General features: G+C 37.0%; 1 protein-coding gene across 6 annotated transcripts in view; it reads right to left on the reverse strand.

Moving 5' to 3' along the window:
• Positions 1–19,125, reverse strand: part of LOC106070978 (uncharacterized) — an 86,467-nt gene that overhangs the window by 16,750 nt on the left and 50,592 nt on the right. For 5 of the 6 annotated variants that reach the window (XM_056031652.1, XM_056031654.1, XM_056031650.1 and 2 more), the window contains 6 exons: positions 14,794–14,846; positions 12,791–12,834; positions 11,141–11,342; positions 9,298–9,434; positions 8,253–8,318; positions 723–927 (listed from right to left, as the gene is read on the reverse strand). In XM_056031652.1, the coding sequence (XP_055887627.1) occupies positions 723–927; positions 8,253–8,318; positions 9,298–9,434; positions 11,141–11,342; positions 12,791–12,834; positions 14,794–14,846 (707 nt within the window). The remainder of the gene's footprint in view (positions 1–722; positions 928–8,252; positions 8,319–9,297; positions 9,435–11,140; positions 11,343–12,790; positions 12,835–14,793; positions 14,847–19,125) is intronic. The other variant, XM_056031651.1, reaches the window with a different exon arrangement.

The following is a 19,125-nucleotide window of genomic DNA, read 5'->3' on the forward strand; positions in this document are numbered from 1 at the left end:
GTGTTTCTGTGTGTGTGTCGTGTGGTATGACGTTTTATTTAGGACAGATGACTCCAGAACGACAGACCAGAAAGAAGTGTTATTGTAGTGAGTTAAATTTTGTTTAAAAGACCATTTTATATTATTACTAAAGTCTACTATGTTTATTGCATATCATATCAACTTGATTTAGTCTATATTTTAATAAAAGTTATATTTAGAATCTTCACAAAGAAGTTTTTCATGTTATTTCAAGTTTTATTAATTAAGATATATTAGTTTAGTTGTCCATCAGCAGTTTGGTACTACAAGTCAACAACTGTCCATAAAAGAAGGGGGGGGAGGGGTATAGGTGAGAAAGTTTCCATGCTGCCTTTAGGCCTTTAATCCTCAACAAAATCAAACACAATTCATCTAGAGTCTGGATTCGAACTGGAGCCAGCTTTTGGGTAGCAAACTGGTTTACCCCACTCAGCCACACATCCCATTAACTGGATATAGGTTTACATTTATGTTAGTATTAGTAGCTCTCATTTATTACTTATATTATCTTATAAAATATCTTATAAAATAAAATATAAAATTACTATTTATATAAGCTACATGAATTAAGCGATTTTGTTTTTCCAGGATTGTATGCATGTTTAGGGATAGATAGGATTATCAATCTAAGTTAGGACCTAATAACTATCTCATACACTAACACTATATTATAGAGATCTCTGAATGTAGACATAACTTACTGACAGACAGCCCGAGCTTTGTTCATAAAATTGGGGTTCATGAACTGGTCCAGTGTAATCTCGTAGGACTTAACACACTCGTTCAGGGCAGGTTCCAGGATGCCCTGGCACTGCCTCATCTGCTGCTGCTCTTCAAGGGAGGGCATGGTCTGGTCATCTTGGCTCTCTTCTGGTGCCTGAGCCTGGTTTGGTGACTCTGTGCTGCCTGGAACATAAATGATTTATGGTGAGTTACCTTTCTTTGTTTATGATATGATACTGAGCTCTTCAATAGAAGAAGGAAAGACTGAGGTAAAGTTCTCTTTATGATATTGCGGTGGGAAGAATGGTCGAGAGGCTAAGTACGCTTCTATTTGGCTCGAAGTTTGACACCAGACTCGAGAAGAGTTGTGTTTACTGAGCGCCTAAAGACAGCTAGGAAAACCTTCTCCCAGAATTCAGATACTCTATTCCACTGGTCTCTTGGACCATAGCGCTCTGAGTCTCTGACCATGCTATAAGCATGATAGTAGCGCTAAATAAAAACTATATACATAGGCCTATATATATATATTATTATATATATTGCGGTCTAAAGAACGGGGGATGAAAAGTGTATGTGTTTACGAGGGTGTAATGTGAATAGCACAACCTTTAACTATTTTTATTCTCTCTCAAGCTAATAAATCTAATGTAGATTTAAGGTAGCCTAGTAGCCTGCATTAGTAGCCTAAAATAATGTAGCATCCATTACATAGAACGAAACATGGGAATTGCATGCTGAGTGGGTTTCTTTATGATACCAGACCAGATGTTGAACGCCAAGTAATGTATTCTAAACCACAATGAAGCGAGGGGCGTAGTGCAGAAACACCGTTGAATAGGAACCGATCACCCTCTAAGGCAGCGGTTCTCAACCTTTTAAGCTCGGCGACCCCTTTTTACAATTCCTCACTTTGCCGCGACCCCCCCCCCCCCCCTTTACACACACACGGCAATAGAAGAGTAGACAATAATAATCCATATTTTCGATGGTCTTTGGCGATCCCTGGCAAATCGTCAATCGACCCCCCAAAGGGGTCGGGACCCACAGGTTGAGAACCCCTGCTCTAAGGAGTGCCCTGCTAAGCTGCAATTCCTATTGGCATTAGATATCTTGACAAACTAAGAGAATGAGGAACAGGTATAACAAACAGTAAAGGAAGAAACGACTGTTAGCTTAAAAAGGATACACTTATAAACTCTATATTACACTTTAAGAACACTTAACTCAAAAAGCAACGCTAACACTGGATACATTAGACTCTTTAAGAGCACACTATCACATAACACAGGTTACACTCATAGTGGTTATACTACACCATGGAACTATACTAAACTATGAACTCTTGCTAAGAGCGATAACTCTACATGTCAACAACAAACACATAAACACAATGGTAACGTTAAGCCTCGTTCTGATTTTTCTTTGGCTTTAAAGGGTTTCAGAGTTTTTATCAGAATTAAAGATTATTTACGTCCTAGCTTATCATTCATGCATCAAGAGCAAACTTTTCTCTCGCGCTGCCTGTGACACATAATGTGCATCTCCTGAAAGGATTATGTCTCCAATCAGAACATTTTGAAATTGGCCATGACGCCCCAGTAATGCTCTTTTGACACAGCGAAGACTACAATGGCTTGGACATGTGTAGGTGGAAATGGGACATGTCAGACTGCATGGAGATTGTGAGTGCTGTTTCGAACCTCGCCGAGAGCAAAAAGAAATGAAGCGGACTTAAAAAGAAAGAAAAAATAGATATTCAACTCATTTGTGTGGGACATGCAGATGTACAACTCATTTGTATGAGACATGCAGATACACAACTCATTTGTGTGTGACATGCAGATATACAACTCATTTGTGTGGGACATGCAGATACACAACTCATTTGTGTGTGACATGCAGATATACAACTCATTTGTGTGTGACATGCAGATATACAACTCATTTGTGTGTGACATGCAGATACACAACTCATTTGTGTGTGACATGCAGATATACAACTCATTTGTGTGGGACATGGAGATATACAACTCATTTGTGTGTGACATGCAGATATACAACTCATTTGTGTGAGACATGCAGATATACAACTCATTTGTGTGAGACATGCAGATATACACCTCATTTGTGTGTGACATGCAGATATACAACTCATTTGTGTGGGACAGGCAGATATACAACTCATTTGTGTGGGACAGGCAGATATACAACTCATTTGTGTGGGACATGCAGATATACAACTCATTTGTGTGTGACATGCAGATATACAACTCATTTGTGTGGGACATGCAGATATACAACTCATTTGTGTGAGACATGCAGATATACAACTCATTTGTGTGTGACATACAGATACACAACTCATTTGTGTGGGACATACAGATACACAACTCATTTGTGTGGGACATGCAGGTATACAACTCATTTGTGTGGGACATGCAGATATACAACTCATTTGTGTGTGACATGCAGATACACAACTCATTTGTGTGGGACATGCAGGTATACAACTCATTTGTGTGTGACATGCAGATATACAACTCATTTGTGTGTGACATGCAGATACACAACTCATTTGTGTGGGACATGCAGATATACAACTCATTTGTGTGTGACATGCAGATATACAACTCATTTGTGTGTGACATGCAGATATTCAACTAATTTGTGTGGGACATGCAGATATACAACTCATTTGTGTGGGACATGCAGATGTACAACTCATTTGTGTGTGACATGCAGATGTACAACTCATTTGTGTGTGACATGCAGATGTACAACTCATTTGTGTGTGACATGCAGATGTACAACTCATTTGTGTGGGACATGCAGATATACAACTCATTTGTGTGTGACATGCAGATGTACAACTCATTTGTGTGGGACATGCTGATGTACAACTCATTTGTGTGGGACATGCTGATGTACAACTCATTTCTGTGGGACATGCTGATATACAACTCATTTGTGTGGGACATGCAGATATTCAACTCATTTGTGTGGGACATACAGATGTACAACTCATTTGTGTGTGACATGCAGATATACAACTCATTTGTGTGGGACATGCTGATGTACAACTTATTTGTGTGGGACATGCAGATATACAACTCATTTGTGTGGGATATGCAGATATTCAACTCATTTGTTTGGGACAGGCAGATACAACTCATTTCTGTGGGACATGCAGATATACAACTCATTTGTGTGGGACATGCAGATATTCAACTCATTTGTGTGGGACATACAGATGTACAACTCATTTGTGTGTGATATGCAGATGTACAACTCATTTGTGTGTGACATGCAGATGTACAACTCATTTGTGTGTGACATGCAGATATTCAACTCATTTGTGTGGGACATGCAGATATTCAACTCATTTGTGTTGGACGTGCAGATGTACAACTCATTTGTGTGTGACATGCAAATGTACAACTCATTTGTGTGGGACATGCAGATATACAACTCATTTGTGTGTGACATGCAGATGTACAACTCATTTGTGTGTGACATGCAGATATACAACTCATTTGTGTGGGACATGCAGATGTACAACTCATTTGTGTGTGACATGCAAATGTACAACTCATTTGTGTGGGACGTGCAGATATACAACTCATTGGTGTGGGACATGCAGATATACAACTCATTTGTGTGGGACATGCAGATATACAACTCATTTGTGTGGGACATGCAGATATACAACTCATTTCTGTGGGACATGCAGATATACAACTCATTTGTGTGGGATATGCAGATATTCAACTCATTTGTTTGGGACAGGCAGATACAACTCATTTCTGTGGGACATGCAGATATACAACTCATTTGTGTGGGACATACAGATGTACAACTCATTTGTGTGTGACATGCAGATGTACAACTCATTTGTGTGTGACATGCAGATATTCAACTCATTTGTGTGGGACATGGAGATGTACAACTCATTTGTGTGGGACATGCAGATATTCAACTCATTTGTGTGGGACATGCAGATGTACAACTCATTTGTGTGGGACATGCAGATATACAACTCATTTGTGTGGGACATGGAGATGTACAACTCATTTGTGTGGGACATGCAGATATTCAACTCATTTGTGTGGGACATGGAGATGTACAACTCATTTGTGTGGGACATGCAGATATTCAACTCATTTGTGTGGGACATGCAGATGTACAACTCATTTGTGTGTGACATGCAAATGTACAACTCATTTGTGTGGGACATGCAGATATACAACTCATTTGTGTGTGACATGCAGATGTACAACTCATTTGTGTGGGACATGCAGATATACAACTCATTTGTGTGGGACATGCAGATATACAACTCATTTGTGTGGGACATGCAGATATACAACTCATTTGTGTGTGACATACAGATACACAACTCATTTGTGTGGGACATGCATGTATACAACTCATTTGTGTGTGACATGCAGATATACAACTCATTTGTGTGTGACATGCAGATACACAACTCATTTGTGTGGGACATGCAGATATACAACTCATTTGTGTGTGACATGCAGATATACAACTCATTTGTGTGTGACATGCAGATATTCAACTCATTTGTGTGGGACATGCAGATATACAACTCATTTGTGTGGGACATGCAGATGTACAACTCATTTGTGTGTGACATGCAGATGTACAACTCATTTGTGTGTGACATGCAGATGTACAACTCATTTGTGTGTGACATGCAGATGTACAACTCATTTGTGTGGGACATGCAGATATACAACTCATTTGTGTGTGACATGCAGATGTACAACTCATTTGTGTGGGACATGCAGATATACAACTCATTTGTGTGGGACATGCTGATGTACAACTCATTTCTGTGGGACATGCTGATATACAACTCATTTGTGTGGGACATGCAGATATTCAACTCATTTGTGTGGGACATACAGATGTACAACTCATTTGTGTGTGACATGCAGATATACAACTCATTTGTGTGGGACATGCTGATGTACAACTCATTTGTGTGGGACATGCAGATATACAACTCATTTGTGTGGGATATGCAGATATTCAACTCATTTGTTTGGGACAGGCAGATACAACTCATTTCTGTGGGACATGCAGATATACAACTCATTTGTGTGGGACATGCAGATATTCAACTCATTTGTGTGGGACATACAGATGTACAACTCATTTGTGTGTGACATGCAGATGTACAACTCATTTGTGTGTGACATGCAGATGTACAACTCATTTGTGTGTGACATGCAGATATTCAACTCATTTGTGTGGGACATGCAGATATTCAACTCATTTGTGTTGGACGTGCAGATGTACAACTCATTTGTGTGTGACATGCAAATGTACAACTCATTTGTGTGGGACATGCAGATATACAACTCATTTGTGTGTGACATGCAGATGTACAACTCATTTGTGTGTGACATGCAGATATACAACTCATTTGTGTGGGACATGCAGATGTACAACTCATTTGTGTGTGACATGCAAATGTACAACTCATTTGTGTGGGACATGCAGATATACAACTCATTTGTGTGTGACATGCAGATGTACAACTCATTTGTGTGGGACATGCAGATATACAACTCATTTGTGTGGGACATGCAGATATACAACTCATTTGTGTGGGACATGCAGATATACAACTCATTTGTGTGGGACATGCAGATATACAACTCATTTCTGTGGGACATGCAGATATACAACTCATTTGTGTGGGATATGCAGATATTCAACTCATTTGTTTGGGACAGGCAGATACAACTCATTTCTGTGGGACATGCAGATATACAACTCATTTGTGTGGGACATACAGATGTACAACTCATTTGTGTGTGACATGCAGATGTACAACTCATTTGTGTGTGACATGCAGATATTCAACTCATTTGTGTGGGACATGGAGATGTACAACTCATTTGTGTGGGACATGCAGATATTCAACTCATTTGTGTGGGACATGCAGATGTACAACTCATTTGTGTGGGACATGCAGATATACAACTCATTTGTGTGGGACATGGAGATGTACAACTCATTTGTGTGGGACATGCAGATATTCAACTCATTTGTGTGGGACATGGAGATGTACAACTCATTTGTGTGGGACATGCAGATATTCAACTCATTTGTGTGGGACATGCAGATGTACAACTCATTTGTGTGTGACATGCAAATGTACAACTCATTTGTGTGGGACATGCAGATATACAACTCATTTGTGTGTGACATGCAGATGTACAACTCATTTGTGTGGGACATGCAGATATACAACTCATTTGTGTGGGACATGCAGATATACAACTCATTTGTGTGGGACATGCAGATATACAACTCATTTGTGTGGGACATGCAGATATACAACTCATTTGTGTGGGACATGCAGATATACAACTCATTTGTGTGTGACATGCAGATATACAACTCATTTGTGTGGGACATGCAGATATACAACTCATTTGTGTGGGACATGCAGATATACAACTCATTTGTGTGGGACATGCAGATATTCAACTCATTTGTTTGGGACAGGCAGATACACAACTCATTTGTGTGGGACATGCAGATATACAACTCATTTGTGTGTGACATGCAGATACACAACTCATTTGTGTGTGACATGCAGATGTACAACTCATTTGTGTGGGACATGCAGATATACAACTCATTTGTGTGGGACATGCAGATATTCAACTCATTTGTGTGGGACATGCAGATATACAACTCATTTGTGTGGGACATGCAGATGTACAACTCATTTGTGTGGGACATGCAGATACTCTCATTTGTGTGGGACAATGAAAGGAATGAGATGATATTTTGTGTAAGATTTTAGAGAAATTTGAAGAAGTTTGAGTCCCAAAGAGAAGCATTACATACGAAGGTATTCTTTTGTGTGTGTGTGTGTTTTTTTTTTTTTACAGCTGTGGGAGAAAACTCAGAAATCTTTTTGACTGTGGTAATGAATAAGTAAAAACAAAACTGCGAATTTAGCGATTTACAGGACAGTTTTATTAGAGACAAATTGTGACATGCGCAGACAGGGAACTAAGAGAGAGAATGCTGGCCAAAGATAATCCAACTTTAAAAGGATGTGTAGATATGTGCCGGCGAGCTTAGCAGACACGCTTAAGAAGCAACACGATTGCCAAACGCTCTTCAACCGTTTCTCCGGATGCAGTGCATGCCCTTCAGTGACGGAAGTGGTTCAGAGGTCCGTGGTAAGAGTATTCAAGGGTCTCATCTATGTCTCGACATATTTTCTAAGACGTCTTCTCTTCCTGTCTTGCTTTCATAGTAAGCTACAGCTATGATATGATACGTGTCATGCTTATTCACAGTAAAAAAAACGGGTAATGATTTCCACCAAAGTAAAAAAATGAAAAACATTTAAAAAAAAATTAAATGGCAGGCGAGATCACTCTTTTGTTAATACTGGTGTTTAACGGGAAGACAGATTAACAGATAGACAGCCCAACTAAAAGCTATTCATGTACCTGAGGATTGAGAGACCTGGTCCTGTGTTTGTTGTGTTTGTGGAGCAGGAACTGGCTGAGTACCGACTGGGGATAAAACACATAAATGTATGACAGATTAGCTCCCTTTGTTCATTGAAAAACCGCTTGATAAATATCTCAATACAACACTCATTTCAGTTCTAATGGTACCTGAATGAATCAACTTTATACATTAACATATTTGATAAGAGATGTATATGTTTCTTTAATATGTACTCTAATATTAGAGTGTTTACAGTCATAGCTCCTGTAGGAGAGTGATTTGGAGGGGCGGCGCTTAAAAATTAATAGGGTTTTAAACATAAGTGTACATACTTTTATTTCTGTAATTTTTTAATTCCAGTAACAGAAGTTACAGAAGCTCATTAACGCTTATACGGTCGGGTCGTTAGACAAACTAAACTGTGATTTTCATGGCTGAGTCAGGCAACCCATGCTCTAATGTCACTAAGAAGGAGTACTTATATGAACTTGTCCTACCACATGGAATAAGAAATAAGGACTTTAACAGAAACAAAAAGCTTAATTAAAGCTAAATTAGAAAACTCAGCCTTTTTTTTCTTCCACTTTTAGTGGTAGATTAAAAAATGCAGTCAATTTAAAGTTCTCTCCTTAACTGACATTAGTTTGTTCTGTCGAAGTCGTAGGTTGAAGTCTCACTATTCACCCAGTTAGTCTCACTGTTCGCCCAGCAAGTCTCACTATTCAGCCAGCAAGTCTCCCTATTCGCCCAGCAAGTCTCACTGTTCAACCCAACTACACAGGAGAACTTAGCCTAAGCTTGAGGAAGAGGCGCGTAAATCAGTTGCTTGTTGTGGTTGCTATGCGATACCCCCTTGTGAAACCACGCCCTTGTGAAACTAACCTCTTTTAAAACCAGGAAACACAGAATTTGAGAAACTATTCAATTTTTCGACGCTAAAGAAGTGAAATACAGTTTAATCAGCTTCCGGTACTTTTTATTCTAACAGAACATTGATCATATATAAATAGCAAACTTAAGCACATATGTATGTCAACTAACCTCGTGATGCAATCTGCTGGCACACCATTCCAACAGTACGTAGAACAGAGTCAAGGACTTTCTTGCTAATCTGGGCAGACTTCTCTACACAGACATCTCCCAGTTGCTGAATGCATTGGATCAACACGGCATTGTTCCTGATCAGAAATAGATAGAGAAATAGAGAAATTGAGGAAGAAATAGATATAGAAATAGATACAGAAATAGGCAGATTGGCCTAGAGAAATAAATACAGAAATAGATGTAGAAATAGAGAAACAGATAGGCCTAGAGAAATAGATAGATCAATAGATAGAGAAATAGATGTAGAAATAGAGAAACAGATAGGCCTAGAGAAGTAGATAGATCAATAGATAGAGAAATAGATGTAGAAATAGAGAAACAGATACGCCTAGAGAAATAGATCAATAGGTATAGAAATAGATGTAGAAATAGAGCAACATATAGGCCTAGAGAAATAGATAGAGCAATAGATAGAGAAATAGATATAGAAATAGAGAAACAGATAGGCCTAGAGAAATAGATAGATCAATAGATAGAGAAATAGATGTAGAGATAGAGAAACAGATAGGCCTAGAGAAATAGATAGATCAATAGATAGAGAAATAGATGTAGAAATAGAGAAACAGATAGGCCTAGAGAAATAGATCAATAGGTATAGAAATAGATGTAGAAATAGAGAAACAGATAGGCCTAAAGAAATAGATAAATCAACAGATAGGAGAAATAGATGTAGAAATAGAGAAATTGAGGAAGAAATAGATTTAGAAATAGATACAGAAATAGAGAAACAGATAGGCCTAAAGATATAGATCAATAGGTATAGATAGAGAAACAGACGTTATGCAGAAATCAGCAGATTTTTTTGCAATTAATCAGATAACTTTGTTACATTAATAATCTGGTATTTTGATGGTAATGGACTAAATAGATACAACAGTCCACTCAAAATAGTGCAGAAGAACGCAGAAGCAGACCCAGCACTGACCTACATATTTACACCACAAGCCTTCCAACCTACACAAAATATGCTCTAAAAATGTCCATAGAAGGGGATATAAAAGGCGACTAAAGAAGTTTGATTAATTCGTATCTCTGGATATTTTCTAATAACGAGAATTGTTTATCTCGCCTCTACAATATCACTAAATACCATATAACCGTTTCTAATTGCCCCCCCCTTTTTTCACAACTGATCTAAGTGTAGTTATTAACTAATAGAAATAGAGCTTGTCTTTAAAAAAGAAAGTGAATAAACTTTATTAAAAGATAAAAACTTTATAACAAAAATGCTTGAAAATATGCTCTATAAAAATTAATCCTAAATCAGAAAAGACAACAACATTTGACGGCTAAATGGACATTACCTTTTAATTAGGCCCGAAAATTAAAATAAAAAAAACAAAAAACAATGCTGTAACAAGTTAATGTTCTATAGATCTATATGACCACTTTGGCAACAGTGGAACCTCTTTAATAGGTCGCTAAGATTCTAGCTAAGCATACGTACAGTTTCTAGAAACAAAAAAATTATAATTATATACAGAAAAGAACTGCAAATTTACAACCATATATCTCAATACTTTACTATTTATTTACTCTTTTTCTATATAAAAAATAAATTAAATTAACACTTATTAATTAATTAGCTGGTTAATTTTTATTCATTCATGTTTCGTTAGGGACTATCAATAATTGTGCAAAGTTTCAACTTGATCCCAGAATGGGAAGTGGGAGAAAAAAAAACGTGTACAAAATTTGTACCAGACAGACAAACGGATGGAATGACTTGATAAAAGTTTAGTAAAAAAAAATAAATATATATATATATATATTAACTCACTGGCAAAGTTTGCTTGACTTCTGAATGAATTCCGGGTTCATAAATTGTTCGATGGACATATCTTGGCTCGCGAAGCAGGCTTTGATCTTAGGCTCCAGGACTGAATGGCACTCGCGCATTTGAACCATCTCCTCTGGTGTGGGCATGAGGGGCATCTCCTTGGGCACCTCATTTTTCGGTGGCTCTGGAACTTTAACTGCTTCTGTAGTGTGACGTGTTATAAGTAAATACTGGTTAGGTTTTAAAAATATCAATGAATAAAGTTAGCAGTCACAGAACTTATCTTATTCAAGCTTCCATTAAATATGAGATTTTATTCCAAACCAAGTTTTCTAGCATCAAGAAACAGCTGACAGAAACATAACGAATTTTGTGACTGTGTGTTGCAAACGTAGTGGCTATTATTCATTATATGATAAACATTCATTAAATGATAAACATTCATTATATGATAAACATTCATTATATGATAAACATTTATTATATGATAAACATTCATTATATGATAAACATTCATTACATGATAAACATTCATTACATGATAAACATTCATTATATGATAAACATTCATTACATGATAAACATTCATTATATGATAAACATTCATTACATGATAAACATTCATTATATGATAAACATTCATTACATGATAAACATTCATTATATGGTAAACATCCATTACATGATAAACATTCATCATATGATAAACATTCATTACATGATAAACATTCATTACATGATAAACATTCATGAAATGATAAACATTCATTACATGATAAACATTCATTATATGATAAACATTCATTAAATGATAAACATTTATTATATGATAAACATTCATTAAATGATAAACATTTATTACATGATAAACATTCATTAAATGATAAACATTCATTACATGATACACATTCATTAAATGATAAACATTCACTATATGATAAACATTCACTATATGATAAACATTCACTATATGATAAACATTCATTATATGATAAACATTCATTAAATGATAAACATTCATTATATAATAAACATTCATATGATAAATATTCACTATATGATGAAAATCAGATTAGACTTTTATCTACTTCATAAGACTATAAAGTAGTTGCACATGTTTCAACTACAGTTTATAAGATGTTTGCGTCAGGAACCTACTTTAAAATTACTGGGTACTGAGTTCATGAAAAACAAACAAGACACATAAACAAATACTTTAAAAAAACAACAAAGCTTATATTAAGTGTAATTGTATCCATTAGTTTTGATCCGTCATGTAAATAAAGCCACGACCTACTTATCTATAAAGCGTATATAGTGGACTAACTCCACTTATGCAACCACATCTATCAAGCACATTATATTTCCCTTATTTGATATCAAACAAAATAATTATCTACCAATAGCTAATCAACTAATTCGGTATTTTTAAAAATTGATTCTTGTTTCGTCATGTACAAAAAACAAAACTAAACAATTGTGCAAAATGTGATCCGAGATTGGGGGTAGGAGAAATAACGTGTACAAACTTACAATATGTGAAGTCTATATATGGGCTATTATAAGTTTTATAATAACAACCAAATCTCCAAGTTCTTGATATGGTAAACCATCAATTGAATAAAAAATAATAATTTTCGGCTAAATTACCTGGAGTTGTTGTTTGTGTCTGTTCCAATGTTGGTTTTTGGGCTCTGAAAACAAAGGCAGATGATAGACTTGGGAGAAAATGTCTTATCCTAATTTTATGCTAACTAGTGATGTACTGGTCAGTTTGTAGTTAACTAGTGATGTACTGGTCAGTTTGTAGTTAACTAGTGATGTACTGGTCAGTTTGTAATTAACTAGTGATGTACTGGTTAGTTTGTAGTTAACTAGTAATGTACTGGTCAGTTTATTGTTCACTAGTGATGTACTGCTCAGTTTGTAGTTAACTAGTGATGTACTGGTGAGTTTGTTGTTAACTAGTGATGTACTGGTTAGTTTGTAGTTAACTAGTGATGTACTGGTCAGTTTGTATTTAACTAGTGATGTACAGGTCAGTTTGTAGTTCACTAGTGATGTACTGGTCAGTTTGTAGTTAACTAGTGATGTACTGGTCAGTTTGTAGTTAACTAGTGATATAGGTACTGGTCAGTTTGTAGTAAGAAAAACTTTTGAATCGTAAAACCAAACGCATAGACCAATTTAGATTCCACGTCCATTTCTGACCATTGTAAACATTAAAAGAACCATCTAGTGGCTAAAAAATAGATTAAAGATAACTTTGTTGAAAAACTATTGACAGTTTAGGTCTTTCTTGCGATGAATTTGAAATGGTTTGAAAAGTGGATTTAGGAACGCGAAAAACTGGATTAGGAATGTGAAAGTGGATTTAGGAAAGTGAGAAGTGGATTTAAGAAAGTGAACAGTGGATTTTGGACAACACTATTAAATTTTGTAAAATTAATAATTAAGAAAAATGTTAATAAAAAGAAATTTATCTTCGATTTTAAAGATCCTAAAAATGGAAATGATAAACATTCACCATATGATGAAAATCAGATAGACTTTTATCTACTTCATAAGACTATAGTGTAGTTGCACATGTTTAAACTACAGTTTATAATATGTTTGCGTCAGGAAGCTACTTTAAGATTCCTGGGTACTGAGTTTATGAAAACAAACAAGGAAGATAAACAAATACTTTATAAAAATACAGTTTTGACAGAATACATCCGAGATCATTGATTATATAGTTGAAGATATAACGAAGTAGAAAATGATGACAGCTCCAGGGAGAAAACCTAGCAGAGATCGACAACTTTGTCTCCCTTAGAAACACCATAAACAAAGAAGCGGGGAGAAGATGCAGATGTCAAAAATTGGACTTAAAAGACATTTGAGACTTGAAGAGTAACAACTAACATTACAGACAAGCTCCAGGCATTCACTAACAAATGATTCTGATGGGCAAACAAAATATGAAACTACAGTCAATGGGAGACAACTCAGCAAATACCAATAGAACAAAAAATTGCATGACGCAAACGGGGGTGGATTGGGTAGAGACCAATCGTAATGGAAGTCTGAACTCTGACCTGCAACGTCACAACATGTGGGCAGTTGAGACCAAAAGCTCTTTGCCATATCACAGGTCTGTACGACATGGCGACGAGCTAGTAGTCCGAACAGCCGCCCACAGGTTGTGACGTTGCAGGTCAGTGTTGACGCCTTTAGAACAAATGGTCTGACATAGGCACACAATGCGAAGAATGGAAATCAAGATTGCAAGACAGGCTCTGTGCTGGAACCCACAGGGGAGAGAAAGTCTGGGACACCAAAGCAAACATGCAGCAGGTCAGTTGACCAAGAGGCAATGATAACATTGAGCCAACTGCGGGACTTTGTCCAGAACAGAGCCCGATGGCCAAGCCCTGTTGCGATGGCCAAGCCCTGTTGCGATGGCCAAGCCCTGTTGCGGCCCATCGCTCTACTGGAAGTCAAAAGAATGAAGTCAAGCAAGAATAAGTAAAAATGCTAAGCTAGACTATTTCAAAACCGAAAAAAACCTGTTAAAATAAAAACATAATGTTTTGTTTTTATGATTTTATAAATGGTCTACTGAACTCGTGTTTTTGGTCTGTCACGTGTCCTAAGGGGGGCCTACTTACCTCAGCACGGGTGAGCTGACTGCCATTCTAGCTCTCTGTTGGTCCATTAGTTGCTGAAATATTTAAATACATCTATTAAGCCCATGCTGAATCTAGGATTCAAATAAAACTTTCGATATTTTACCCACTCCAAATTCTCCCATAAGAGAATTAAAATTACGAGATTTTGGTAAACAGTTTTTTTGTTTAATTTGACAACCTATTAGTCATATTTCTAAAACCCAAACAAAAAATAAAATTAGATCGCATAGTATATATAACAATAAAAACAACAGAGGATTATATGATGTATACAAAGAGAATTAGACGAAGTAAAGAAATGAGACTCCAAATTGGAGCATGGACCAATATCTGTGCAAAGTGCAATTCTTAAAATTAGATTAGATCTAGATCCTTTCGATCTTCTTATCTTAAATAATACAGGCGTTATTTCACAAAAAAAAAAAAAGATGATTACGTCCTACGCGTCATGCATTCAGTCATGCATATTAACCAATGACCTAGATTCTGCCAAGTCACTGGTTTTCCTGTCTAGCTCAGGCAACCCATTCCATGCTCTAATAGCACTAGGCCTAGATTTATGAAATATCAATAGTTTCATAGACTTGGGCACCTTTATATTTTTTAGGGTCTTAAGTTTGTTTTAGGGCTACTATACATACGTCACGGTTTCCAGTTAGTACACATGGAACATTTATGCCAAGTTTTATCAAGATTGGTCAAACGGTTTTGATTTCTATGCGTAACGTACATACATACGCCTTACTTTCTGCTTTATAGTATAATGGAGATGAATAATTTAATTAATGCAAACGACGGTAATGCCTTCCATGAGGTACCGTGCCGAATAGGAAAGGCAGGGACCATTTTCTAAAGGCTGCGACCTATTTGGACAAGCCAAGCCATTGGAATTGGGACAAAAATACACATACTTGACACAATCGTCATCCCAACAGCAACATATGCATGTGAGTCATGGAAGTCATCTGCCGAAATTGAGACAAGACTAAATGTGGCTCAACAAAAATGGCTGAGACGGATCTTATTGTCAGTTTCAGAGATCAGGTCTCAAACAAGGAAATCCTATCTCGAACTGGGATTCGACCACTTAATGAGGTTGTGACAGAGCGTCGCATGAGGTTTGCTGGACATGTCCTCCGACAGAATGAATTACGTATACCAAGAGTTGCTTTGATATGGAGGCCAATACTAGGAAAGTGCAAACAGTGGCGTCCTCGTATAACATGGCGCCATACTTTCATAAAGGACCTCAGGCAGTAGACACCAGGTGGGAAGAAACATTGCCAGTGAAAGATATTTGTGAAGACGGCTTGCCGCCCAATGTGCCGAAAAGCACGTGATGATCTAATTAAATATGTAAATTAGTTGGAAACTTACTTTTTTTTTTTTACATTTTTTTTTTACATCTATGTATTTATGCAATTTTTTCACTTAGGGTCCGTGGACAAGTTTTGACTGTATAAAGGGGCCACCGGGTCAAAAAAGTTTGAGAACTTCTGTTCTATAACGCTTGGTGACGGGGTACGAGGGGAGTAATGATGACCAAGTGTAGCTACGTTATAGAAACAAATGTACATTGAATCTTATATTAGGGATGCTGAGCCTGTAAGTGTATTTAAATTGAGCGGGGGTCGTCAGGTGTGAGATTCAGTGTACTGTAAGTCGACATGACTCACACTAGAGGCGGACTGGGTACTAAAATCGGCCCAGTCATTTCTATACAATCCGGTCCACAAATTGTATATCATATGATGGACATCCACATTTGAAGTAACGTCTGTATTATATAAGATAAGATAAGATAGGTCTACCTGTCCTCAAAATCATTCTGTTAAGTTTTATAACGTATCGATAACTGAACGCATGCATACAATGAACTTTGTATCTTTTTTAAGAAATATAATATACTTATGTTGCTTTTTAATCGCTAAAAGTGTGGGATGAAGGATGAAGTCTACTAGTAGCGCTGTTTACGGATGTAGACTAATACATTATTTCGGAAAATGTGTTAGATTAAATAAGCATTACACTGTAGAGAATCTGTCAAAGATTTAAAAAAAAAACGACGCTCAGAGCAGTCAGAGGGTCCCTTTTACAACAGAATAGTATAAATTAAAAGGTCTTTAAACATTTATATTCTATAGTGGCATTCATGAGAACCTATAGGTGGCCTTGCAGACCCATTTGGGTACAGGCCCACCGGGCATTAGCCCGAATGCCCATATAGCCAGTCCGCCCCTGGCTCACACCCCCTGGCACCTGACAGCTTGGAATAGTTAACATTTTAAAAAGTCACAAGTCTACTGATCGACTAATAATGCATTCAACGTAAAAAAAGTATTTTTATGTATTCTTGCCTAAATATGCATAGACAGGTCACCCATTTTAAGACGAACAAAATGTTAAAATTATTAAGTTAACATAATCAACTTTATGCTATTGCAATTGATTTCCAATATCTGAACAATAGTATGCTTTATTTTGCATACACATCACTAAACATGAGCTAGTGTAGTTTAGTTGCCGCAACTCTGAGTACAAACAACGGCCACACCAGTGCTGATAGTCCTTCATCATTCATTGTTAGCCGCAATCAGGTTCTGATTTTTTGATCCCAGCATACTGAGAGATCGCTCAATGCTACGAGTAGTGACTGGAAAACGTGGCACACATTGTTTCTTTTAACAGCCGGAAAGAGATGACAATGTTTCAACAAGTCAGCAGTGTCTAACGTGGCGACACTTGAAACCTGTGATTGTGACTATAAGTAGTCGAACCAGTTCTAAGTCTCGCATTTGAAATAGCTGACAGCAAGTAAACTTCTCATTTCCACACGTTCCAGCTCCGGCCTCGTTTTAGGCTGGAGACAAAACAAGCTGAGCTAAGCATTATTATTGCTTGAAAATCGAGTCGTTAATGAAGAAAGCAAAGAATCAAGATAGGGAATGTAAAACCATGTTTTAGCGAATGTAAAACCATGTTTTAGCGAATGTAAAACCATGTTTTAGGGAATGTAAAACCATGTTCTAGGGAATGTAAAACCATATTCTAGGTTCTAAGGAATGTAAAACCATGTTCTAGGGAATGTAGAACTATGTTCTAGGGAATGTAAAACCATGTTCTAGGGAATGTAAAACCATGTTTTAGGGAATGTAAAACTATGTTCTAGGGAATGTAAAACCATGTTCTAGGGAATGTAAAACCATGTTCTAGGGAATGTAAAACCATGTTCTAGATAAAACCATGATCTAAGAAATGTAAAACCATATTCTAAGGAATGTAAAACCATATTCTAGGGAATGTTAAACTATGTTCTAGGGAATGTAAAACCATGTTCTAGGGAATGTAAAACCATGTTCTAGGGAATGTAAAACCATGTTCTAGGGAATGTAAAACCATGTTCTAGGGAATGTAAAACCATGTTCTAAGAAATGTAAAACCATGTTCTAGGGAATGTAAAACCATGTTTTAGGGAATGTAAAACCATGTTTTAGGGAATGTAAAATCATGTTCTAGGGAATGTAAAACCATATTCTAAGGAATGTAAAACTATGTTCTAGGGAATGTAAACCATGTTCTAGGGAATGTAAAACCATGTTCTAAGAAATGTTAAACCATGTTCTAGGAAATGTAAAACCATGTTCTAGGGAATGTAAAACCATGTTCTAAGAAATGTAAAACCATATTCTAAGGAATGTAAAACCATATTCTAGGGAATGTAAAACCATGTTCTAGGGAATGTGATACCATGTTCTAGGTGTAAAACCATGTTCTAGTTAATGTAAAACCATGTTCTAGGGAATGTAAAACTATGTTCTAGGGAATATAAAACCGTGTTCTGTAATAACTCTCAAATTCCTAGAACGTGGTGTTGGCTAGGGCTGCTTATCGCCTGCGATTCTCGGCAGCACCAACTCAAAACAAAATTTGTAGTTTGTCTGCCAGCGGTCTCGCCTTACTAAGGGTGTCATCCTTGAAACGTTCCTCAGCCTGGTCACGTTGGTTTCTGAATATGTCAATGAGACTGCTGATGTTGCAATGAAGTGGCAACCATGTTCAGTTGGACAGACTGCAACATCTGGGCAACGAGCTGAGTATATGGAAACAATGAGAATACAAATCAGAAACGCTTAACGAGGATCAGGCACTGTGTAGTTTGTCTGGTTTCAGCAGGTGTCGTTACTTCAAGATCCGCCAAACAAACATCTTCTCAAACTTGTGACTGTAATGCGCGAATGGATTTGTACTTGTGTGTACATTGTGATCCCACAAAGGAGGAAATCGCTGGTCACGTGGGACAGTCACGTAAGG

Source organism: Biomphalaria glabrata, chromosome 6, assembly GCF_947242115.1.
Source record: "Biomphalaria glabrata chromosome 6, xgBioGlab47.1, whole genome shotgun sequence".
In the NCBI taxonomy this organism is placed as follows: Eukaryota; Metazoa; Mollusca; class Gastropoda; family Planorbidae; genus Biomphalaria; species Biomphalaria glabrata.